We start from the raw sequence: 26,727 nt of genomic DNA on the forward strand, positions 1-26,727 counted from the left end.
CTCTGCTTTTGAATACGTTGTGTCCTGGCATGATTTTGCACACTGAAACTTGTCCTTCCGATCAGCACTAACAGCAAAGAAATAGCAAAAGAAATAGCACAAGCTTCCATGTGACAACCGCAGGCTCGCAGCGAAGAGACGCTGTCTAGTAATGCACTCAAATAATAAAAAATGTTCAGTGCAGTAACGTAGCTTTTGTCAGGCAGCTGCAAATAAATGTTAGCTAAGCGCAGTAAGCTGAGAATAAATTTGGAGCACAAGATACACGACAGTGAAGAGGGTAAATCATTACAGACTCTAACCTGATTCCCAGCGCTTCCTCTGTAAGTTGCATATGAAGTGTGAAGACATTCAACACCACTTAATGTGACACTGTGTGTGCCATTCAAAACAGGACATTCACCACCCACAGCCGTCGCATTCCTCATGGTATTGGAGGTATTTCCCAGACTAAGTGCAAGGAAGACCGCAAATACCACCCTAAAGGACAAGGCTGTGGCATGGTAAACTTCCCTTTTTCTTTTCCTTTCTTTTCAAGTGGATGAAAAACTAGACCACAAAATTTCAGAACAGAAAAAAATAGCTATTTTTGGCATCACACAAGTTTAAATGAGCTGCAGGCATTTAGCTATTTGTTAAGGATTCTCACTTCGTTCTCAAGCCGAGGAGAATTCAGAGACAGGAAATAAGAGCAGGATCTTCCAAATCCGTAATAACACCAGTTAGGTGCTCGGCCCTCGCCAGTCTCCGACACACATATTGAGCTGGACTAGACAGTCTCATGGAAGCCCACAGAAATTGGAAATATGGCCATGTCCAGCCCAAGACTTTTGTTTAGTAATCATTACATTTCCCTACCCCAGACCACCTGGGCAATATTGTTTGATATTAGTACCTGGGGACAAAAACCTCATTGTGAAGATAGTTCTCAAATGTCTTGCGGAAAGCAGACTCTTCCAGCTCCTTTTGTATTTGAGAGTCTGTTTTAGGACAGGAACAACATTCTCCACTGACATCCTCATTTTCACTTTGATTATACTTCTGAGGGTCTTCGGATTCAAAAGGAGGAGACCACGTCCTTGAGGGCAGTTTTAATCCTGTGGACAAAACAATTTTAGTATCACTCATGCTTGACATGGCAGAAGCAGATGTTTGAACCTACAAAGATCCAAAACTAGCGTACACAAGATTCACAGCACATTTGGGCATCCTGAGCTCTCACACCCAGGGCCGGGCAGCTTTCCCTCTCTTAGACAAAACTCTGCTATTTTTGAAATGGAGCTTAGTCAAACAGAGTTATACCCCAGTTCATCTCAGTTTAGGTAACACAGAGCAGCAGGTAAGATTCTTGGAGTCCTCAGTGAAACTCTGTATCCTGAAAAAATTCCAAAACAGGCACAGGATGCCTTCAAAAATTAACTCAGCCACTGATCTCCAGAAGCACAGATATTTTCCCTTACTATCTCCATAGCTGTTATTACACTTGTTACTCAGTTTAAAAGGAACAAGTGCAGAAGGGAGATCCCTAAAGGAAAAAAAACATCTGATTCCTGTATAAAAAAATGTTTTTGGAGAGCTTTTGCACATAACTTGGCAGTAGCACCTAATGTAACTGAACAGTGGGAGCACACAGCTGCATCTCAGCCTGTTTCTTGAACAACAGTCTTGAAAACGGCAAAATTAGGCATCCAGACCACCTCCAAAATGTGTGAAAAATCTCCAGACGATTCTGAGAAAGCTTGAAAGGCACAGAGAGAGAACCACACACTCACCTTTTAAGCAGTAATCAAGTTCATAAAGCTCGCTATCTTCTGCCTGCTGCTGCCAGAACACCAGGTAGTGTGTGATGTTTCCGTTGGGCTCCGAGGGTGGCTTCCACTTCAGAATGATTTGGGATGAAGAGTTGGAAACAGATATTGGATCTAGTGGGACTGACGGAACTGCGTGGGTTGGAAAAGAGACAGAGGTCACTTCCGCTGCTCTGCGAGAGCTTGACAGAACAGGGGACAAACACAGGCAAGTTTCCATTTCCACGGAAGGAAACGCTCGCCATAGGAGGTCCACCGACAACAACCCTGCAGCAGGAAACACCAGTGTGCACACAAGCTCTTACACGTGGCCACGCAAGCCTGACGGAAGAAGCGCTCGTTGGCACCATCTCCCCGTGCAGGGAAGCATACATTCTTCCATTGGTTTGGCAACCTTCCTACCAAAGTAGAGCAGCAACGGCAGTGGGAAGTTTCATGGATATGGGACTATCATGACGACCAGGCAGAAGACTATTCAGGCCTATTTTTCTTTTTCACTTGCAAGGCAACGTTAATTTAATGATACTGACCAGTAGCATTGGTCTGGACATAGATGATTTCACTCTTTGCACCGTATGTTCTTCGTTCATCTGAGAAGGTGACCAGAGTTTTAACAAATACGGCATACTGTGTCCATGGCTTCAAGCCCCTCAGAAGCCAGCCTGGCTGGGCCTGGGCTTTGGGCTCATTTGACCGTGGAGGTGGGTCAACATCCACAACTGTCCAGCTGTTTGACCCACAAGCGTCTTGGCCATCAAACTCCGTCACATTTTGGTATGGACTTTAGGGGGAAAAAAAAAAAGCCTCAAATTAACAGAATCCTAATTCAAGCTTTTAAAAACAACATTTCTAAAGACATCACTGAAAGTTATAATCCTTTACCCTTTGGAGAAAGTATAACTATCTCATTGTTTCTAGTCTGAAAAGGAAGCATAGGGGAGCCTTGCAGCCCAGTCTCCTAGCAGCATCACAGACCAGGTACTGTTCCACTGATGATCCCAACAACTAAATCCAGGCTAATTATTTTCAGCTTTATGAAAATCAGCTTGGTAACCTTGATTCTAAAAGGATGTTTCCCACCTCAAAGGGAATAAAAACCTCAACGTCCCATGGAGATAGTGGGGAGATGATACATTCCATGGTTAGAGTATGTATGTCTAGGATAGTTGGAACAACTAATGTTTTGCTCTTAAATGAGGAATTTTGATTGTACACAACTCAGGTTAAGTCAGGGATCTTAAGGAACGCTTTTATATAAGGGTAACATTGGAAACTTAAGTGTAGGAGCCAGACAATCACAGAGGCCAAATAGCTATGCCTACAGCAGGTTTAATATCTACTCTTCGATGCCAACTGCCTTTTGTGGAAGCCCAGCACGGCTATTATTTTGTAACCTAACCGTGGATCACTTACGCTTCTTTGTAAAAAAGCATAAATCCCAGGAGATCACGGAAATCAGGAGGCCAGTATGGCTCCCACTTCAACAGGATCTTGTCATGAGATGTTCTAATGGAAGAAAATTTCAGCAATTCATTTTCACCTGTAGTAAAAGAGACGCGACAAAAATTTTGTTAATACTAAAAAAATAACAGTTTATATTTTTAATTATCTTGGATGTTTATTTTCTCCACAGATAAATACGAGAACGTTGGCATTGAGGAGAGCTGCTCATTAAAACGTTATCTTACTTCGACGCTATTCCTGCCTTAAGCCAGGGGTTGGAATAGGTGACCTCCTAAGGTTCCTGCCAGCTTAAATTTTTCTATGATTTTATGAAAATGACCCTGTAGAAAAGCTGAACTAAATTCTAGTAAGTGGGAAATCTAAAGGCAACGTATTTTAAAATTCATGATGATCTACGTAGCTGAACCCAATAATATGGTTTGCACAGCCTTTTTGTAGCCTCTGCCTTCAAAGCGCGTGAATTCCCAGCCTTGCCCGGGAGTAGCATGGTCCGTTCGCAGACAGGAGGGAAGGACAACAAACAGTTGCAGGAGGGTGGAGTTCTGAGGCTCAAGGGACGCGTTAGGATATGGTATGTCCAAGCAGCCCAAGAAGGACAAACTGTGTAGCTCTGATTGGATTTGCCATTCCTGCAGTAGCTGCACAAGGGAGAAAGAACATTCACTTCACTGGCATCACGTCCAGAACAAACAAGGGCTTTTTTTTTTCTTCTTCTTCTTTTTTTTCTGGTAAACAGGATGCTGCCAATGTGAAAACTAGACTTGAAATGTAAAAACAAACAAAAAGCCAAACACAGTGGCAACCTGTGGTTTGAAGTGGGGGGTGGCACAGAGAACAGCTCAGCAGAGTGGAGTTAAAGCTGGCAAAGAGAAATGCAACCACCTCCTCCAGCTGCCTTTAAACACAACGACCCGCCAGCCCGGGAGCTGCACACAACCACATGACAGAGCCGGATTTGAACCCCAAATCCAGTTTCATCCCCAAATGTGGGAAGAGCTTGTTAGTGTCTCACGGGAGGAGATGACCTTTACAGGCAGCTAATTCCTTGTACCTCCTTCACTCTGCCCAGGCTAGAGCTGCGATATCCCTGAGGGTGCAGCTCTATGTAGGTTTTTGCACTGGTACTGCCAGTTTTTAGGCAGGCAATCATTACATTCCCCTCTCCCCACTGTGCTGGCATGGCTGCATGTGTTGATATGTGGCAAACCAGATCAGGAAACTGATTCAGCTGAAAGATCTTAACTTTTAAAGTCTGTTCACAAATAGCTACAGCAGTATAACAATGCGGGCAGAATCAGGGAAGGGGCTGTTTAAGCAGTGCTGTCACCAAATGCCGAGAAACAGCCACAGGATGATCTACGCTGCATTGCAAGCTGTGAGAAAAGCAAGGAACAGAAATGCAAGGAACTGAAATAGTAGTTTAATTAACGCTGGGGTTTTTGGTGGCAATACCTGCTTAAGCATCTCATGTGCCAACCTGTGCACGCTCCTGTTCCTGTGAGCATGTAAAACTTTGTGGGGCTAGGCAATAAATCAGAGCAGAGAGATGACACAAGTTAAGAACAACAAAGCTTGCTATTTTTTACCCCAGATTACTTCTACTATCTGGTTCACCACGCAGCCCTGTAAGTGTTTTACTGGCACAAACAGGGAAAGGGGATTGTGTGGGGCATAGAATGGGAAAAAACAGCAGGGTTGGGGGTGCAGAAGGGATGTGCTTATGGCAGTACTGCTGCCAAAATAAGGGTCTGCAAAACTACATCTTCAGTAGCAGGACTTCGGAGCATAAAGCACCATTATGTGTTTGCTCCTTAGTCGTGCTGACACAGGCATCGTCTTATCGTTGTTCTTGAAGAAAGCTATTAGCTTAAAAACCTCTGAGAAGCATAACACAAAATTGTTGCAAAAATGTCTCTGACTGTTGTCATAGCAACTCCCTCACACGGCTCTAGAGATGGGTGGAAATCCTGTTTCTCTACTGTGTTTACTCTGTGTGCATACTGTCGCCTCATGACATGGGAAAAGAAGATTATGACTATTAATCAGATACTCAGCAGTAACACAAAGTCCCAGTCGGGACTGAGGTTATGTTGTGCTAAACTCTTCAAAAAGACACAATACACTCAACCCTGAAAAACTCACAGCTGAGCACACAAAGAACAAACTTCTGAAGAGCAAAGTTGGCAAGGTAGGCTCCCGGCCAGATGCAGAACCCGTAAGTACTTTTACTCATGGCGTATTGACAGTGTCACTGCAGTGCACAAGCAAGTGGCAGTCACATGTCTGGTGCTTTACCAAAAGGACAAGGACAGTCCCTGGAAAAACATCATAGGCTAGGCTGAGAGAAATAAGAGTATGAGGTTAGCAAGGCAGAGGGAAAGGAAAATGATGCAAGCCTTGCTGCATTCTGAGACTTACATGAGGCTTGATCACCGTTCGTCTTCAGGGCTATGTCGTTCCTTTCCTGACGCCCCTTAGTCCCAGAGATCTCCTCCATCTTGTGGATTTCTGACAAACACAGTTTGGGATTATAATGGAAGAAGAGTTTGCCTCGTGCAATAGTGAGGTTGTGTTTACTCCAGTCCCAGAGCTGGCGAAGATTCTGGTTGTCCAAGGCATAAAATGAATAATTCCTGAAAGCAGAGAATGAAAATGTGGATTGGGAGGGGATCCACTGAAAACTCTTTCTTCCTCATACAGTAATCCAAACACCAAAGAAAAATGAATGCAACCTATCTTCCTCGGTAGGCCACAAGCCATGGGCAGAGGAACATTTAGAAATAACTTAGGGATTCTTTACCAATACAAATGACCCTGATAGCACTGGCACTCCTTACACTTCAAAGCCGTAAAACAAAGTATCTTTTGAAAGAACTCACCCAGCTTCTAGTGTTTCTCCTCTAATCAGATGTAGTTTACGAAAAAAAGAAAGAGAAACCAAGGCATAAGACCGGCGAATTTTTAGGTAACCTGAGATTTCTTCTATCAAGCCAAGATTCGCTTCTAGCTCAGCTGCTATGTTATCTAAGAAGAGGAAAACATTGGGTTTAGTTTTCTGGTATCACAGAGAAGAACACTAATATCGGAGCCAAACATATTAAATAGAACTGCTTTACATTAATTCATAAGACCTTACAAAAATCAGTTAGCAAAAACCCCCAAATTAACATCGCAAGAGCCTTTGCTTTGCGGTTATTTTTCTGACTCACTCTAAGATTCAGAGTGTCAAAGCAAAAGAGAAATGCCCCAGCTCATGGACGGTGTCATATTCACTGATCTGATGTCCAGTGCTCCCTGCCCCCTTACTCGTGCAGAACTTACTTCCTCCACGGATATTTATAACTAAGCTTCCATTAACAACTGTGCAGCCACGGAGCTCCTGTGCCGATGTCACCGAATCGATCGTCTTCTCTTTCCCATAGTCGCAAACCTTTGGACAGGGCCCTGCGCAGGGCGTGCAGTGCAAGCTGAAAAACAAGAGTCGGGAACGTAGACGTGATGCTTTTGCAGAACGTCATCTGGGGCGTCCGCAGCAATTCTCAAAAGCAGAGTAATCAATTCAAAGCGACAGTGTCCTGACAATACGTCATGGGGTTCACTTGCAGCGCGCAGCACATGGCTCTCAGGAACTCCAAGTAACTGCTGATAACTCTTTAAATTGTCATTTTCACATTTCAAATGCTAATCGCTCTGTCCCTTCCTACAGAACAGAAACGAGAATGAAGTGATTCTGACTATTTTGGATAGCCCATCCACCACAATGCTGCTCAGTGCTATACATACCAGGGGTTTCACGATCACGAAACCCAGACCCAGTCTCCATACCAAGATCATTAACCAAAAACGTAACTGATGAGCGGAGAGCTGGCCGTTCATCTGGGAATCCTCTGATTAAGGACTGTACATAAAGTTGCTTTAAAAAAAGGCGAGCAAGCATGTGCTTTGTGCTCTGGGGAAACACTTGTTAAATGGCAGCAAGATGATTGCTTACCCTGGTCGTAACACCACAAGAATGTGTTCCCAACTAGTTCAGAGAAATAAATGCTCTAGGAAAAGCACGGAGTAGTTTTGTGAGGTCCTACTGACAGCAGCCTGGAACACGCATAGGAGAGAGGCGACGGCTGCTGTTACACAAGCAGCATATCTACTTTGAGGGCTGCTAGTTCATTCTTTTGAAAAGCAAAACAGGAAACGGAATAGAAAGTCCTGTTAGAATGAATTCCCTGAAATTGTTATGGCAGGAGCAAATACACGCGAGCACAAAGCTACCAATATTCATATGAAATCTGACGCATCACAATATATAATGTTATCGTGGGACAAACAACAAAGTTTTCAGTGATAAACAGCTCATGAATTATTTAATTCCTTTCTTGAAAAAGCCTGGGGATAGACAGAACGGCAGTTCCCTGCTTCAATTCATGCTACACTTGTTTGTTACATTGTCCATTTATGTCTGGCACAGCTTGAACCTGCTCAATGAAAGTAATTACAGGGATGAGGGACAGATACTCTGAGAACGATCCACTCAAAGTACGCTATGCTCTTTTCATTAGACATGACTTCTCCCTATTCTGCTTAATAGCACGGCTTTCTAGTCTGAGGTCTGCTTTGGAGGGTAAGGGAAGCAGGGCTTCTAAAGCCCCTCCACTGCCCATCTCCCTCATCCCACTTGATTACAGAAAGACCCTTCCAACTTGAGGATGCTCCTCTTCCTTGTCCTCTCTCTCAATCTCCCTTCTCCACTTTTTCCAAACTTGAGAGGAAACAAGGGAAGCCAAGGGAAGAATAAACTACTGGCACATGGTACGTAGACCTGCCTGCTTCTAATGGCTTGAACTAGCGAGGTATTAGTTTGCAAATCATATTAAAGTAGGCCCGTACTTGTCACAGAAACTCCGATGCCGGAGACTTTTCTTGGTCTTGACACAGAACACAAACCCGCTGTCCAAGCGAGAGAAAAGCAGAGTACAAAAACTAGCACGGCTTCTTTACCTGCAGACACTTGTACTTACTTGCTGGAGTTCATGATGTACCCTGACGGGCATTCATGAACGCACTCGTTATTGTGGATAACGTGACACCCCGACTCCCTGGCATTTTTGCACTTGTTGTGCAGCTCCTGGCAGAAGCTGAAGGTCACACAACGCCACCCTTCAAAGCGATAGTAACCGGGGGGGCAGGTGTCCACGCATTTGCCCTCAAGGTAGAAGTTGCGGCAAGCCACGCATTTTTCAGGGTTGTTCGGCTCCGTGCAGTCCCCAAGACATTCGCTGTGACAGCACTGACCATCAGAGGTGCAGCCTTGGGACTTGCAGGCAGGTGGACAAACTGTGAAGAGAAAAGATAGAAGGCAACTGAGTATCACAGGACAACCCGATGATGTACGGCTGGGGAAGGCTTGCAAGCAACGGCACTTCATCCCCTTGGCTTGGCGCCTTTATTTTCCAAGAGGCATCCATGAAGCGCAGACGTCTGCCTCATCTCCACTTTTCAGTGTAAATTACAAAATTCAATAACATTTTTTGTGTTATCGTTCACCCTCACAATTCATTGATGCTCATCTTCAAAAAGAGAAAACCGAGTTTTCCTCTTCTCTCAGTCCAGTACCACGAAGCTCCCGGAGCACTTTGGTGACTCCAACATCATTTCTGAAGCCCAGAAGTGATGAGACTCTACAGCGAGAGTTTCCCAGCCTGGGACAGCCAGTATCAGCCAGAAGATTCTAGTTTCTTAGTTTAAGAAACTAAGTTTCCCACAGTAATGCTGCAAATAATGCATGTCGAACAATACTTTTACGTAACCCTTCAGCTTTATCAGGATTAGCTTCCCATCTATCAGCCCGTCACCGGTTTCCCCGGAGGAAGCCCTGGCACCCCACACAAGCTCTTCAGTGACTCTCCCAGTGAGACCAAGAAGAAGGGCACCCACGAATGTTACTGCTTGAGGTTTTTATGGTTTACTTTCTAATTACTCATTACTTAGCGCCTCACAATACTTTTAATGAGTGGTTTGGGCTTCGAAATAGAACCCAAGCGGCAGCATAGCTCAGAGCAAACTCCATGACTAACGCTGAGCAAGGAGCTGGAGGGGAGGCTGAGCAAACCCAGACAAGCTTTGAAGGGAAGGACAGTCCTGCCCCGCCGCCGCTCGGCACCTTCGCACTCAGTCGTAGCGACTCAAACAAGGCTGAAGCAATTAAACCCAACCGCTTAATCCAGAACACGCCACAGAACTTCAAGTCAGAAAAGACGTAATAAAGCTGAAATCACCACTACAGGAGCAAGCGCCAAAGCCAAGTGCAGCTTTGACACAGCCATTTAAACAGCAGGAGGAAGAACTTCAGACGAGGGACGGGGGACACAGGCCGGGATTTATCCGCATGGCGACACACAGCCTTTGGGCTACAGCTGTGAATTGCCAAGACGCAGATCCAGACACCGCCGCCTTCTCACCGAACAGGAGAGTTTTGTCTGAGGGCACATCTGAACGGTTTCTGATGTCCTGCCCAAGCGCCCTCGGAGAAGGAAGACAGAGACAAGTCCTCCTGGGACCTGTGCTGGCCGGACCAAGAAACTTCGCACGGAATTAACACCATCTGCCTCAAAATTTCCCAAGCTCCTGTTGAAGCAGGAGGGGCTTTATTTGGGGAGGTCCCAGACACACCGATGTTCAGGGGCTAAAATGTTATTTTTAATTTCTGGCTAACACGTGTGAGCAGACCACTAGCGGAACGCGGCGTAGTGTTGTTCAACTAAAGGAGCAGCATGCAGGATCCATAGTACAGCGTGCTACCGATGTTTTGGTGACCAAATCCGCAGCTGCGGTTAGGGAGAAAATCCCCCTCCGCCACGCTCCGCCCCACGTTAAAGGATTGCAGAATTAAGTGCGTTAAAGCGGTTAATGACATTCTTGGAATAAGCAGCAGTAGCTGCAGTAGAGGCGATAGTCAAGATGAGCAACCTCTGGTTTGTTCCAGCCTGATAAATCCTTTGAAAAAATATGAAATGGATAAGGTTGAAATTCTATCACAAGGTCAATTTAATCTCAAATATCTTACTGCTTCCATGTCAGTCATTCACTGCAGGTGTTTCCTCTGCGCATCCCTCAAGATTCATCCATTAACAAGAAACACTGGAGTGTATTTCAAATTCATTTTCTTTTATGCCAACCAACTTTTTGCCCTTTTCTAGCAATAGGTCTTACCTTGCGAACCTGTCACAAATAGTAACCGATCGAAATGCAACAGCCAAATAGAAGCCACTTGCAGATGATACCTTGTATTAGACTAAATACAAAATGAGAAGCTTGTTTTAAAGGGATGGTTATACATTCTTTACCAGCCCACAGATGGAGCACAGTCTAGCAACAGATGTCACGGCTGCAGTTTATTAGAAATATTGCCAACAGAAAAACACAAGACAGAAAATTCCAGAATTTAGTCCAAAACACCATCAAACTCAGTAATTCCAGTCTAAAATATCAAGGTTTATGGGGGAAAAACGTCTGGGCTATTTCTCACGCACCTCCCCGTGTTCCTAAGCGAGCACTGACACACCGATGTCTCGCAAGGACTTCCACGCTCGCCGCAGCGCACGCCTCCCCGAAGCGGGGTGAGCATCCCGCTGGGAAGCGGACTGCTTCGGCGAGCGCGCGCAGGAACGATTTGTGCAAGCTGGCGGGTGAGTGCTGGCAGCGCAAGTCACAGCGTTCATCATCGGCGCTTCCTGCACAAGGGTGTTTTCCCGGGTCTGTTTCATGCTTCAGCACTACAAAGTTTAGAATATTCAAAAGGCAACATTTGGTTCTCAAGGAGCCAGTGGAGCAGACAGGTAATTTGGAGAAGCTGGCCCTCATGTATACACCCAGTGACACATGACACCCATTTAACATCATGCCACAAAGTATTTTTTTTTAATTTGTTATGGAAACTAATCTTCAAAGTCCTATGCTTATTTACACACTTTGAACTCAGCTGCAAATATTCACAGAGCTGAAACAGTTTAAACTCTCAACTCTGAAGGTTTTTAGAAGCTACAATTAAACTATTTTTAAACTGATCTTAACGCTTCTCTTCTTCCTGTTCCACGAGCTTTTGATGTCTGAAAGACAGCTTGAAGAAAGCCAAGCAACCAAGGCAACATCTTTTTTTCCATTAAGCACTCAAGACCCGAAATTGTCAATCACTATTTTGTGCAAATCCTCATTACACAAGATCCCGAATAAATGTCGTCTTGACATTATCGAAGTACGCATGCTAGAAAGCACCTGAAAGTGACGTAGAAACCTCTCCAGCATATCTTCACTACCGCTTCTTGTAACTACTACTAGAGCATCCAGGCTACGTGACTCCGGATGGGTCAGACAGGTTTTTTGTTTGGTTTTTTTATTGCCACGTTACGCTTTCACTGCAGGACAACACTAAATAGGTTTGTGCTAACCAAGTGCACCTCATTACCCCTTCGTCATCGAGGTTTGCGGACTCCAGCAATTGTCACTGCCCCACGTAGATTCCCCTCTTTGCAATGAGATCGCAGTTTTGGGAGCTGTGGCATGGTCCGGTACAAACCGTGGAGGTACAGGGTATGCTTAGACATAGCATCTGCGCAGCCCCAGCCTCTGGTTAATGCTGCCGGACTTTTGGAGAACGCCTCCCTCTCAGCACAGGGAAGAAAGTCAACTCTCTTCATTCCTCACAGAAGAGGAGAAAGTCGAAAGGGAACTTCTTAAATCCTAATTAGAGACAAGGGAACAGCTATTTTGAGGTAGGGGCAGAAGCCACCACACCGTACCGTAAAAGCTGCTGCAGGAAAAAGAGCTTCAGCACCAGCACCAGAGCAAAGCTGTTCATCACAGCCACAAAACCTCTTCATCAGATCTTTAAGAACGGGACTTTTAAAACCCCTGTCCCAAAGATGACAAACAGCGTAACGCTTAACTAATCTGCCCTGGATGGGGGAGAAACGGAGCTGACACAGAGGTTCAAACCTGTTGTTCCAGGGGTGAATAAATATTTAACTAGCTAGCTAGAGTGGCTCCAAAGACTTAGGAAACAATGCATTTTACAAACCTTTCTGATTATAGATTCAAACTGACATTTCTTCATGCTGCTGAGGCCCAGCTGGGGGGGACGAAAGGCAGCAGAGTCAGCGCAAAGGAATTTCTACCTCTGTGGATCGCTCCCATCATTTCAACACATCTCTGTGCTTCAGGTGGAAACAAAACACACTGATACTGTAAACATATTCCCGAGCCAACACAGGTAACCAGGAGATCCATATGTAACAGGCAAGTCAATTAAGCATTAAGCTGTTCAGATAATAAACAGTTCGTCTGAATACTGAAGTATGATTAAAAACATCTGTGTTAGGTTTTGTTTCTTGCTTTCTGCTAGCAAAACAATAGCAGTGAACTGTTAAAAAAAGAGAAAAAAAAAGATAAAAATCACTCAGGGTAAGTTTTGCTGTTCCTTTGGGATCCATCCTGGGTGAGCTGAACTGAGTATTCAAACGGATGGTGGTTTGGTATGATAAGAAGCACACAGTTCATTAAGAAGAAATTCTAAACCACATGTATGAACGTCAAGACGCTGCATATATACTGCACGGGGACAGATGTTCCCACATGGTTTTGGGACCGATTTGTCATGAATTGACATGATCTTTCTACCGTGCAATAACAAGCCCTGTCCGTGTGAACGTGGGTCAGCAGAGGCAGCCCTGGCCACCACGGGTCCTCTCGGCCGGCCGGGGCCATCAGCCGTGTCCCATGCTAGCTGCTCCTTTTGACCACCGGACGAGCCAGCGGCAAGGAGCAAGCTAGCCTTGCACCGCCTGGTCCGTTTTCATGAATTACACAAGCTGTATTTTGATTACAGACAAGGCAATTAGGAGGCTCCAGATCCCACGAAGTCCAGGACAGAAAACAACTGCGGCAGGAGAACCGCCCTCAACCTCAGCCAATGCATTTGCTGCCTGCGCAGGGAGGCATCCAACCGCTCCGCTATCTGCACAAGGCAAACACGCCTTAACCCCTTGCCAGCCACCCAAAACGGGGCTCCCCAAACAAGCCCTCGCCTCCCTCCGCTTGCACGGGAGTCCACGCCACGCTCTGCCCACGATGCTGCAAAACTCACTAGGCTAATGCAATTTAACCAGTTATTGCAGGGTTCTTCTCACGGCGAGCGTTTAACTCACGTATTTATAACCAGGAGAGAAACGTAGGAGGAAGCCAGTACGAACCCGGCATCAACACAGCTTAAAATGGCTTGTTTTGGCCGCGCTATGTGTCGCTCAGTGCCAGAGCTTAGGTTAGTGTAATGTTATATGACACGCACATGCGTATAATTCAAAGCCAGAGTCCCACAGAAACAGTATCGGAGAGCTCTGCATTTCCCTGTGTTTTTTTCTCTTACTGTAAATGGCTGCAATATCTGTCATATAAATTTATCCAAGAATAGTCTCGCGCACACACACACATAATCATACTTGAGTTACAGTTGCAGTGGGAACTGTAATTTAATTTCCTAACTGTACAGTCATGATAACGACCTCCGTAGAAATGGGTTCTTGTGGTTCTAAACAAAAACAAAACCAACAAGGAAAAAAAAAAGGAAACCCAAGGACTGATCGCCCACGGCAGTAACTCCTCCGAGTGTGTGTTGCAAGCATGTGATCTTAATTTAGCACTACAGAGTTTGTGCTTGTTTCCTGAACTTCTGCAAGTGCTGAGAAGCATCGCTTCCACTGAAATCCGTATGAATCTCACCTCCTTATAAAATCGTGTATTAAGTCATGTTACATAGCATTTTGTACTTCATCACTTTTCCTCAAGATTAACTCATTCTCTTCCTGTCACAAAGACCCCAAATTCAGTAAGTCATTAAGTAGTTTGTTGCAGAGTTCTAGAACATAATTTTCATCTGTAAAACAATTTTTTTTTTTAACTCATGATCATCTATTTTCTTGTGAGCATTTATTTGATCTGAACACGTCAAGATGACACCTAATCCAAGTGCACTAGTGTACCATAAGGTTGAAAAGAGCTATTAAAAATTAAATAAAACTGTGTCCAGTGGAGACCAGGTATAATCTAAAACTCCATAGCAGAGTGATTTGACAGAGAGCTGCTGCAAGAAAAACAGCGTGCTGCCAACCCCTCTGCACTGTGGCTTATGTCCTTCAATTATTTCTTCATGTCACCGACACCAGAGAGGCAGAAACCTAAACCCTAAACCCCAGCAGGGCAAACTGCTCCCGGGGCATTGCGATGGCAGCAGCGTGCCTGGGAGGAACATGGTTATAGAGGTCCACTGGACTGTAAAGGGCACAAGGACTTTTGATCGCCTCGGTGACGAAGAGCAGTACCTCTCCCAGATCCCCCCGAACCTACAAAGTAACTGGAGAAACTTGAACAGAACGGGAAATAAGAGTTTACCATGCCGCTACAAAAAGACTTCCAGCAATGCCCAACACTGGCTGCAGTTATCAAGCGGAATTCAGGAAATACCACACTAGGTTCAAGCAAACTTTATGTCACTTATTTATGGTGCCCAACTGCTCTAACAACATTTATCCCTCCCTCTTCCCCAACGCCAAAGACGCCCGAGGAACAACCCTCCCAAAACACATCGACTCAAACGCTGTTATCCACACACAGGATTTCAGTTCTTAGCACCAACTCGGGAAGAGCAAGTGCCAAATAAATTCAAGGATTTATAATCAGCACTAAAATTAAAGTGTTATTTATAAAATAAGATATTACAATACATAATGCCACGACCCCAGTGAACCGTGAGTTGGGAACGTTAGGAGGTCCGTATTTACACAGATAAAATTAACTGCAGGTGCCTCCCTTCCCACAGACAGTGACTTCCAAAAACAACACACTGTTACTAAAACGTAAAGGAAACTCTTCCCATTGACATTTCTCAGGACAACGTTACAACTCTTATCTCATCTATCTGTAAGGATAACCCTTTCACAAGTTACGTGCTCATTTGGAGCTACGGGGAATGTCTCAAATATTCCAAAATGGGACCGGTGCCATTTGCAAACCCCGCGTATTCGGCTGCTTCCTGCAAGGCATCCTTCCAGCCCCGGACAGCCGCCACAGCTAAAACCGACGGAGATGCTGGTACTGTTGCGTGGACCTGTCAGGATCAGCAAATGTGAGTTTAGACAAGATAAACGGGTTTGGAGCTGCGTGCCACCTTGTCCAGTCGCGATAATGGAGGACATGGAGGTCTGTGAAAGAAGTTGTTGAATGGAGATAGGGAAAAAGGTTGAGCTCTCTTGTTGATAAAGAGCGGATAAAGGGCGATCTCTCTAGAAATGCAGCCTCTTCCGTGCCAACCTTCTACTGTTTAGACTGTGGAGTAATCTGTTATCTTCAGTGCTACAACTACTGGTGGATTTTTTCTCTGGAAATAGACAAATTTACTCATATGTGAATTATGCCAAGGAATACAGAAAACTTATTAAGAGGAACTCATACATATATGCATACATATGTATACACACACACACTTTTATTTATATAATATATAAAACTCTATTTATAGGTAAGTCATCTTAATACGATGAAGCCTGGAGGAAGTCGTCAACTGCAATGGATCCACAATGCCTTTGGTCACTCGCTCTTTAACTTCTTAAAAATTTGTAACCTTTGCAAATGAGCTTCTCCAGCTACCACACCAAGGACAGAAGGCAGTACCCGTGCCCGGCGTACAAAGCCCCGCGCAACTTCAGATCCAGTGGCTCGGCTCCGTGGCTGGAGTTAGTAAGACAGTCCAACTATCATCTCTTGTTTTCGGGCATAGGATCTTCTTGGGCTGCAAACCTCAGCTACGAAAGTCCCTCACCTTTTCCCAATAAACCTTCAGGACAGGCGCTCGTTTCACAGATCTTCTAGACCTTTCTGTTTATCTCCCTTGAAGGTTTTCACTCCTGCTCTCCTTTGTCACCCCACCTACTTACACGGAGAAGTGGATGCCTCCCACTCGGATATTTTGCCCTAATATTGCCCAGATAGAATGAAGATCAAAGAAACATTTTTCTTTCATGCATTTTAAGCATTGCACGTGGTGTTTACACCATGGCAGCAAGCCCCTTATGAACTGAAGTTACAGAGCAAAGCATCCTTCTCTCATGAGAGCTAGGGCACAAAGCTGAAAAAAAATTAAAAATAAAAAATTAAAACTCAAGACTAGGTCTGTTTTCATTTTCTGAGTACCTTTCAATCAAGCTGATTCCCCCTGCAGGTAAAAGTAACTTGCAGAAATCTGGCTAAACTGTTGGCAATCAAGCTCAAAATACAAAACATGGAGTTTGATTTGAAAACACAGCAGCACTGTTAAAGGTGGAACAAGTGTCACAAAGTGCACACAGGGATAGCGACGAGAAGTTGTAAATACTTTACCTAGTGTCTATAACTGCTGTTGTGCCATTCTCTGGCAAGCAGATCAAGCCTGCTCCTTGTACTTTGTGTTCAAAATTACACGGCAGCTTAGCGCAGCGTAAGGGATGGGAAATAACCACCAACCTCTCCTTGCTTGTTTTTCTTGAATATGCAAGCCCCAAAAATGACACTACGTCTTCAGGTAAAACCTGGAGTCCCCAGCCAGTTATCACTAAATATAACGCCCCCCTGCAAATCAATGCGAACTCCAGGCTTTGCTACTGTCAGTCCCTTTGATGGCTTATAGTTGGAGAAGATTAAGAAGCCACCACAGCCACTCCTGTCCCTCTGGTACCTGGGGATTGGGAGGCCAGACGTTTCCAAGTTTCAGTCCTTCTGACAGTCATTTGCTAAAGAGCCACTAAGTGAAATCTGTCTCCCTATAAAAAGCGGCAGAAATGTCCAGTGTACCTAACCTCGGGTGAACGTGGAGGTTTGTAAGTAGTAGATAATTTCAAAGTAGTTTGGACATCAGCCACCTCATATTGTACTTGATTCTGTACATCAGAACAAAGGACTTGTAATTTAGACCAAGACCAGAATCTTTAATTTGGGGAATTTTTCTGTAAAGCTTTGCTCATTGTTTTACTCACAGCTGTGAGGGTGCTTTTTTGTTGTTATGGTTTGTTAAATTTCAATCCTTATTACAACCTAAGGATTTGTTTTTATCATTCAACGGTTGACACGCCACCTGGGAGCCTCATGAAAGCTTCATGTTAATATTTAACTACATATTACTCTTTCCAACGTACAGCATCTTGCAAACATCCCTGTTCACTTTAACCTACTCCTGCCAAACCTGCTCACTCACACTGCAATCCCAGAAGACCCAAGAGAATCACAGCGAAGTGGTCCAAGCAGCCACGGATGTCCTAAAAATAGGTGTAACTGCGTGTAAAGTCTCTAGCCGTACTGTATTTGAATACAGATGTCCACTCTTGGAAACAGCAGGATGTGAATCACCTCCCTCTAAAGCACAGTGCGGGGGCAAGCTTCTCTCCGGGCCAGTTTATCCCTTAGTGATCGGCAGCAGGGACTGACCAGAACAAGAAGTCAGCTTAGTGCTGAATGAGAGAAGATGCTGCTTCAGGGCAAGCCATAAAAGAGAAGTACGGAAGTCTGTACCTGCCCTACTGAGAAACAGAGACAAATGGAGATATGCCAAAGTGCTTCAAGGTACAGCGATGGCCTAAGAAGAGGGTCTCATCTAATTTTTCCAAACACAAGCTATTACTTTTACCTACCAACCCTGTCCTGAAAACGAGGAGTGATATGATCAAAGCATGAGGCGAAACGTATAACCTTTGCTTTCTGCAAAGATAAGAGAGGGATAAGATTGCTTTTCTCAAGGCCACAGAGAAGGATGTTGTAGTAAACAAGGCATAAAAGAATGAAAGCTAAGTTGACACATTCAGCTATGTGGGGATAAGGAAGATTGCATTTTAGATATGTTATGAGAAAAGATGTGTAAAACGTAACCTGGACACGCAAAGTAAGAGCAAATCTACACCAAAAGCATGTACAGTTTACAGCAAATAGGAAAGCGGAGCTGTCCATAACTGAGAAAGGTAATGAAATGGGCGGAAGTGTAAGATTAACCACAAGGAGATTAAGCTGATAACTAATGATCTACACAGAAATGTCAGACAGAGGTTAAGATTTTAATCTGGACAGATTTCACGGCATAGTCATGCATCGTAAACATAGATACTGAAGCTGAATTTGTGTTTGTGGATGAAGATACTGAAAAGAAGCCAGAGAGACAGAAGGAACATAACTTATTCCAGATCCCCCCTTCCCACTTCACCTCCCAGAGAGCCAGAGAGGATGAGGAGAGCGAAAGGTAAAGTATCACCTGAAGAGCAGTTGTGCAAAGAAATATTTAGAGGATGAATTTCCCCGTGAAGCAAAGATACCTAGCTCTACCAACCAGATTTTTTTTTTTTCCCCTTAAGTTACCAGGGTGCATAAGCTGTTTTAGTGCATAGCCATTTAGCACGCTGCCCAAATCCATGCTAGACATGGAGCGGCTGCGGTGGGAATCTGATCACAATGCCAGCCTCTGTCCCACTGCAGCCACTCCAAGGGTAAAGGGTTTCGCTCCGTGCCAAGAAAGGCTGACTCCCGGAGACAGCAGCAGAGGGAAGGCAACGCTGGGTCTCCAGCAGCCTCTCTAAGCAGGCAGCGCCCTTGGAAGAAGTGCTGCTGGTCAGCTGCCTGCTCCCCAACATAACCCGAGGCTGGCGGCAGGCAACCTGGCAGGAATCAAGAACAGAGCAGTTATACCCCATGCGAGCAGCCAACGCACGAAAGGATTCACCAAAGGGCTAACGCATACATTCTTCTGTTGCCAGATTTATTTCCCACATAGATGCCTCCAAAACTAAATATTGTAAAGCATGTCTTCCAGTAATTTACTAGGTGTCATGGTTTTCCCTGAACCTACAATTTTTTTTTCAAAATCATATTTGAACTGCGGAAAGGAGAAATGTACGCAGTATCTCATTACTAGGCATACGAGTATCAAATGCGTAGATTATATGCACCCATATAATATTCTCTCAACTGCTCTAGTCATTTTGGCCTCATCAGCTCATGCCCACTAATTTATATACCCTAAAGCAGTAAGTATGCTCCCCACAGTTTATTTCTAGGTATAAGAATTTACTTGGCAGTACTGAAATAGATACTGTTTGCTTGCAGTCCCAGAGCCAAGCAGTTGAGACCTCTCTATGAAATGTAGTTTTATTTACTACTTGCCCTTGTCATCTTCAGCATACCAGCAAGGTCCATTTTCAAGTAATTCAATGTATAATAATATGTGGCCCCACACAAACTATCCAACTCAGCTCTATCCAGACATCTATCTGCTTAATGGCTTCTCATTACAAACATACTGATCCCTGTAGTTTTGATCTATACAATGTGTGCTGTGCCACATCACTCCACTTCTCTAATCAAAGTGCCAAATGAGAAATGATAAAAATGACCAAAAGCCACACAAATACAACCCTAAGAAAAAACAAACGGCTACAGATTAGTACAAAAACCATTAACTCCATTGCACAAGCCACCCTTAGCGGCTATTAATCTACGTCTCCTTGTAAATTATGCAAGAGAAAGCTGTAACCTGAAGGAATTTAATCCCAAACCAGTTGTGCCACCCCAACAAGGAGAGGTCAACAATGAGGGAACTGAATCTTCTAAAGTTACATTAAACTCAGGGGAGAGCTTGGATTCTCAGTCTTTCTTCCACAATAGTTAATGGCTCCAACTGTCCATTGTCAGAATTGTGAAAATTCTGTCTTATTTCACGCCTCTGCCGTGGTAAGCTCTTAAAATAAAATTGTCACTGAAGTGACTGTTCAATAATAAGGAAGTACAGCAGTAGCAAAAGTCTCATTATCCGCCCGTTAAATTACGCTCGGCCATCGAGAGAAACAGGATCTGCTTACACAACACAAACGGTGCAGGCGTGCGCCACGACTGCTAAAAAGCTTCAGCTTCGTGGATGTTTATCAGCATGGGAGTCAAGATACGGTCTAATCACCAGTTACCATCAGCATTGTCCATTTTGGAGCAATTAAGACTATTCAGAGCTGGTCTAATTGATACCATAGCGCGAGCCACGACACCTGCCGATCCTTAAATGGGGTAGCTACTGCGGGGGGGGGAAAACAAGTATGGAAATAATTTTAAAATGGATAGAGTCCTATGAAGAAAAATTACACAAACTAGCATTATCTAGACAGAAAAAAAGATGGGACTCTCCTCTACAAGAAACCTGAACCGTATCAGTTTCTCCAGGGACAAAGAGTCTTTTTCTTAAGCAAACTACAGAGCTTTCAAACCTCAGCACGGAGCTGCTGTTATTGAAAGCAATCCTCAACTGGAAGGGAGCCGAAGAAGTTTTCGAGATGCCGCCCAGTCCATCCACCTGTCCAAGGCCAGATCAAATACTTTACCTAAGACATTTCTGACAGTTGTTTGTCTAAACCCATCTTAAATTCTGCCCCGAGGCCCTTCCTGCATTGAACATCTGAAGTTTATTGAAGTCTAGCTCGTCAGCAGGTCGCTCTGAGCAGCCCACGTTACAGACAGCCACCGAGGCACAGAGAGGGGCACAGAACCACCCAAGGGGCCAACGGCAGCACCGAGAAGAGGTCGGTGGTATCAAAGTCCACATCCAGCGCATGATCCTCTGCAAAATGCTTAGTACGAAGTGAAACACTTAACAGTTTATTCCTGAGTCCTGCACAGTCTCCTTCAGCATCAAAGCAAGGCTCATATTTGAAACCGTGCCACTTCAAATTAGGCTTCGGGTGGCTGGATGTATTACCGCAACGGATAGTCACTGGCAAATCTGAGCACCGAGAGACCTAAAGCGTGTTTGAAAAACACAATCTGGAGTTCTTCTTGTTATCACAGATTAGAGCATGTGGAAAAACAACACACTCTTCCCCGGCGCTGATCAACAAGAACCGTCATGCAGCAACTCCTCCTTTCGCCAACACAAGGACGTTTTTCTTATCACACCCACCAAATTCACGCACTGTACAGGCTCAAAGTGAACATTTTATATTCCCCAGAACAAAAACTGACGCTTGATGCAGATACCTAGTTCTAATAGACTTGTAGACTAGTTCTGGGGACTAGAAATTTGGTATCTAAGCACTGAAAGAGCAGCCAAACACTATACAAATTATTGAAGCAGCCCTGGAGATAAGGTTATTGGAGTGTGGAAGAGAAGCCTAAAGAAAAGGTAATCTATACATCACGTTTCTTTTGCTAATTTAATAATTGTAGAAACCTGCCGATGAGGTGAGAAGTTGTTTTGGATAAAGCACCGCTTTCCACATAACTGCTTTTTTATTAAGTCTCCAGGTAAGACTGCCACGGTGCGTTACGCTCTCCCGTCTGCCAGAAACGCAGAGCGTGCAGCGATTCCCCGAGCCTAAAACCCACAGAATTGAATGAACAGAGAAACAGTTTACTGGGCTTTAAAGGCTTCCCTCCAAATACAGTTTTAAAACAAAAGCCTTATTCCTTTAAGCCGTGTTAAGGCTCCACTGGGCGAGACACTCAGACAGTCAGACATCACACTGAGGAGCTCCATTTCCTCTCTGGCTTTTGGGAGCTTTTGAGGGGTACTTACAAGGGAACTCTTGGACTCACCCATCCCGAACTGAAGCTGTGTAAACACATCCAGTGCGATCAGCCTCACTTCAGAAAGATGACATTCAGAAAAGACTGGAGACCAGGAAAAACAAGTCCTATTTGTTTTATTAAATCATTGCTGCTATGTTTTCACTACCCATAGAATACAATCAGTTTGTCTTTGCAGAAAAGACAAGAAAAATACTTGTCTGATACTCAAATTTTAATGAATATTGCTCATGAAGTACTAAAATCCTTGCAGTGTCGTAATGCAACATGGATGCCTAATGAGGTTTAAAATGGTAACAGAAAAATGCTTAGTTATCCCGTGATGTCTGCTGACTTGCACGTGTCTTATTCCCAGGAAACCCAATACCCTGGTAGAGCTTCCTGCGTCATTCCTAAGATTTTCTGATCGTGCCTTTAACAGTGCAGCAGGGTTCAAGCCCACCTTCAACTGCAAACATTCTTTACGTACTTTCTCAATCATAAAAAGTTGCCAGTATGACGGATTTAGCGTGATGTCTGAAGTTTCTGTGTGTGAGATTTCCAGATGCTCAGTTCAGTGCAATAGCTGGAACTTGATTTTTTTTGCCGCAGGTCGCTTAGTAAAATCTCAGTTCCTATTTTCAGATATTTCAGAACAAGCTACTCGGAAGCTAGCAGCATCTCACTCACATTACCGAAAGCAAAGCTCAGCAGCTCTCCCACAGACACCAAACAATCCTGCCCTCGAACACACAGTATCGGACTTGGCCCTCTTCACATCAACAGGGGAAAAATCAGCCAGCGTATGGGCGACGCCATTTCGTGCCAGGCAAACTGCCTTGCAGTTCTGCCACACAGGAACGTTGCACCTCAGCACTTAACTCTTTCCTCTAGGCAGGAAAGGCCCGTCTGTTCCCGCGTCTCTGAAACGCTGCGTAGAGCCCAGCCTCTCCCTCACCGTACGCGTGGCTCCTCCGCGGTGACGGCTGCCCCTGCCCACAGGTATTAAAGCCTTACATTGCAATAATGCTGTTAATATAATTAAACCCCCACAGCCACAAAACCAGAGAAGATATCAAAAATTGAGTTGGAAATTATGGCTACGCAACCCCAAGCCATGCCTGTTCCCTTGCCCTATAAACCTTCTCTGGCTTACAATCCTACAGTCCAGCAGGCTTTATTTTGATTGACAAATTGCGACCAACCTCCTCCCTCCCTGCCCCAGACAACTTACCTTTTAAAAACAACTAAATGAGGAATTGTGCTTAGGGGTCAGGCTAAAGCGAACTGAGAGGAGCACGAAGAACCAGAAAGCCAGCAACCTCAGACGTTACCGCTGCTCAGTCTGCAGATATTCTCCCTGATCTCTGACACGCTTGCTGCCTCAGTTGCCTTAACTCTGTGCATTGACTTAAAAAACACCAGTCCTTCCCTGTAACTCGAGCTCAGGCTCTGCTCACCGTGTCAGGGCCCTGAAATTCCAGCGTGGCCACGTACCAGCAGCAGCAGCAATTCTGTAGGAGTCCCAAGTGACCAGCAATAAGACGTCTACATCTCCAGAAGCCTTCAAATTGCACAGAAAACAAAAGATTGCAGTAGTTCTACAAAGAGATTAATGAAATTCCCCTTCCCCAACTAAAAAGACAAATTTTACAATCTTCACCAGACCAATCTTCCTAAACATCTGTCACCCTCATTATGCTTGCAAATGAACAAGGGTCATAATACTTAACAGCTTAAGTGTCCGGCACCTGCCAGTGCTTCAGCAACTGCAGTGGGGGAGCTGATGTCTGCAAAAGCTGGAACTGCCCCATTTACAATAGAGCAATAGAGCAATAGAGCGGTATTTCTTGACATCCTTGGAAAAGGGCACCTCTAACCTGATACACAAGATCAAAATCACATTTATTTTTCTGGAGCGTGCTGAAGTGATGACAGCGAAACCACATACACACCAAGTTCTTTAAAAATATGTAGAAGAAAATTAATCCCAGCATTCTGCTGAACGCTATTCTAACCAGACTGTCTTTCCAACTCTTTTGTGGGATTTCCTTCAAAACACCTTCTTCCTCAGAGCCTACAACCTCTCAAGGTGCTTGAGAGGCGGCCTCTGGTCAGGTAATAAGAAAGTGCATTCTCAAGTTAAAGAACTCCTTGTTTCTACAGAGCATCCTCTTGCCCTGCCCGTGTCCATCCCCTCGATAGCAATTCTGGTCCTATTTTGAAGGAGGGAGAAGGAAATTCCACGTTAGAAAACTCTTTGGACATGAACAAGTGCCAAGCACCCTGCCCTGTCTTTTCAGTTCATTTAAATACAGATTCACAAGGAAGCCAGACCCAAATGAAAACATTATACTCACTCAGCCAACATTTCAGCGCTACGCAGAGCCAAAGTTAATTCTCTGTTTGTTTTAAATGTCACAAGCCAAAATAAAGCAACACTGACCACTCTCAAACCATATCAGCCCAGCCAGCAAGGTGCCCCCCCAGTACCCTCATCTAAAAAAAATCTAGATGAAGATGATGAACGCACACAGTTGTAATCTACAATATTTCAGTGATCAAGACGCAGCGCGCTGGTTTGTACGCTTACGCGACGCCAGCCGCAAACTTTGGATCAAAGCAGCCACTGAAATAACTACGGGCAGGTACCAAGCAGCTCACCCGCTGCCAGACAGTCCCAGCCAGTGCCCCCACAACTTCCCGCTACCCAACTTTTTTTTTTTCAGCTAACCAACAGCCCTAATTAAGAAGCATAAACATCCCAGCAAGTCCATTCACATCCCTCCAATAGGAACTTGCACACAATTATAGGATATAATTGGGAAGCATGATCATTGAACTTTTAACCAGCTATTGTTACAAACGGAGAGAAGCGTTAGTGTTGCTTCCTCCAGGACACAGTTGGCTTATTCACCAGCTCTGTAATTAATCAAAAGGTCCCGAAATCCTCAACCTTTCAGCTAGAAACAATCTTTGCACCGGGCACACCTGGGTTTTTTTGACCTTTTTTGTGTTTTGTGTGTGTTTTTTTAAACACAAAATTTATTTACAGAGGCAATCCCTGTCAAATACAATTCCTGATAGAGAAAGATGTTTCAGAGAGCTTTGCCAAGTGACATATTGCAGTTGGTCTTCTTACACACTCTGAATATACTTCTTTGTATGGACTCAACAGTTCATGATCCTTTCAAAGCCTTTTACAAGAAGGATTTCATAGAATCATAGAATCATTCAGGTTGGAAAAGACCTCTAAGATCATCGAGTCCAACCGTCAACCCAACACCACCATGCCCACTACACCATGTCCCTAAGCGCCACATCTACACGTCTTCAAGTACTTCCAGGGATGGTGACTCCACCACTTCCCTGGGCAGCCTGTTCCAAGGCCTGACCACTCTTTCAGTAAAGAAATTTCTCCTAATCCAATCTAAACCTCCCTTGGCGCAACTTGAGGCCATTTCCTCTCGTTCCAGTTCCTTCATCACAAAATGGAAGATTGCTATACCCTTGCACACACCTTTAATTTATTTTGCCCTGTCTGCCTAAATCTGGGAAGAAGCATCAGAATTGCATTTGATTTAGAATACTTTTACAATTAATTAAATTTTTTAAGATTTAAATTACAGAATCATTGTTCTGCCTTTATTAAGGGGGGTGAAGGGAAGAAAACATACAGGATATATAAACTGGCCAGCTCCTTACCTTCACTTACGGCACCAAAGCAACCCCAACATTCAGCAGGATTCGCTCGGAATGAAACAAGTCTCCTCCTCCCCAAGCAAACGCATCACACCAGGTGAACCACTTGCAGCTCTCCCATTCATGCATTACCAACACAGCTTAACTCTGTTGCTCAGGATTTTTTTTTTTTTTTTTTTTTACATTCTGTGACTTCCTGCTTCTACATCCATGCCCGGACAACAGGATTTTCCAACAAAGGTGTCTGCCAGGTGTAGTCGGTCTTCTGTATTTTGTCTAACAAGGGGCAGTGCAGGTTCCCTTGTTGAAGCAAACAAGGTAACCTGGAACTGTTCTTGAAGTGGGAAAATAAGTATTCTACCTGAAGTAGCCTTGGAAATCACAAGCAGTCGACGTCACCACTGAAGATTAAACAGAGATCTTAAAACATCTTCCAGTAATGTTAGTGCTGAACCACTGCATGCGAAGTGTGAAACTCCTCTCGGCCTCCTCAATGGCCCAGATGCTGACTTAAGTAACAAGTGTTTCGGGGAAGGGGCTAAGGATGAAAGAATTAAAATGGCAACTCAGACCAAACAAAATGAAAACTTTTCCAATTTTCACCGCATCAGCAGCAAAATACCTCATCCTCCTTTTTAACTGATCAAAAACCTTTGCCTCGACAAGACCTCTGTACAGAAATTGAGGTATCTTAACTTCGGGGAAAATTCTCTATATTTACTGCTTATTAACTGTTGGATGAGCTAGGAATTAGTTCTTGTTCAAACGCTCTAAAGATGGAATGGATCAGACAGTGGCTTCTGTTTAAAGTGCTGGTTGGCAACTGGGTCGGGGGAAGAAAATCTTCAGCCCCCCTGCATTCAAGTAAAGGTGCAGTAGTGAAGAAGCCGAAGAAACATAAATGTGGTAAGACCATGGGAGCTGCATGAGTGGGGATTTCTCAGCAAGTGGAAACTCTAAGTATTGAAATCCTACAGTCTTGTGTCACCCCAGGTCGGTGGAGAAAGCCTAACTAGATGCTTCTTCACCGCCCCAAGTTTTGCTTGGTGTTTTTAAAGTAAGTAGTATACTCAAATATTTTCTATGGAGTGATTGTTTCCACCCCTTTTCCCCCAATTCTGGGCTGCATCACACCACCAAGCACCATAAA

At 44.4% G+C, this 26,727-nt stretch overlaps 1 protein-coding gene across 3 annotated transcripts in view; it reads right to left on the reverse strand.

Moving 5' to 3' along the window:
- The window catches only part of INSR (insulin receptor), a 56,152-nt gene that overhangs the window by 11,317 nt on the left and 18,108 nt on the right, over positions 1-26,727 (reverse strand). For all 3 annotated transcript variants that reach the window (XM_075175132.1, XM_075175130.1, XM_075175131.1), the window contains exons 3-10: positions 8,288-8,603; positions 6,594-6,739; positions 6,152-6,296; positions 5,691-5,905; positions 3,222-3,348; positions 2,339-2,589; positions 1,773-1,940; positions 896-1,097 (exon numbers count right to left, since the gene is read on the reverse strand). In XM_075175132.1, coding sequence (XP_075031233.1) covers positions 896-1,097; positions 1,773-1,940; positions 2,339-2,589; positions 3,222-3,348; positions 5,691-5,905; positions 6,152-6,296; positions 6,594-6,739; positions 8,288-8,603 — 1,570 coding nt within the window. The remainder of the gene's footprint in view (positions 1-895; positions 1,098-1,772; positions 1,941-2,338; positions 2,590-3,221; positions 3,349-5,690; positions 5,906-6,151; positions 6,297-6,593; positions 6,740-8,287; positions 8,604-26,727) is intronic.

Source organism: Calonectris borealis, chromosome 28 (assembly GCF_964195595.1).
Source record: "Calonectris borealis chromosome 28, bCalBor7.hap1.2, whole genome shotgun sequence".
Classification (NCBI taxonomy): Eukaryota; Metazoa; Chordata; class Aves; order Procellariiformes; family Procellariidae; genus Calonectris; species Calonectris borealis.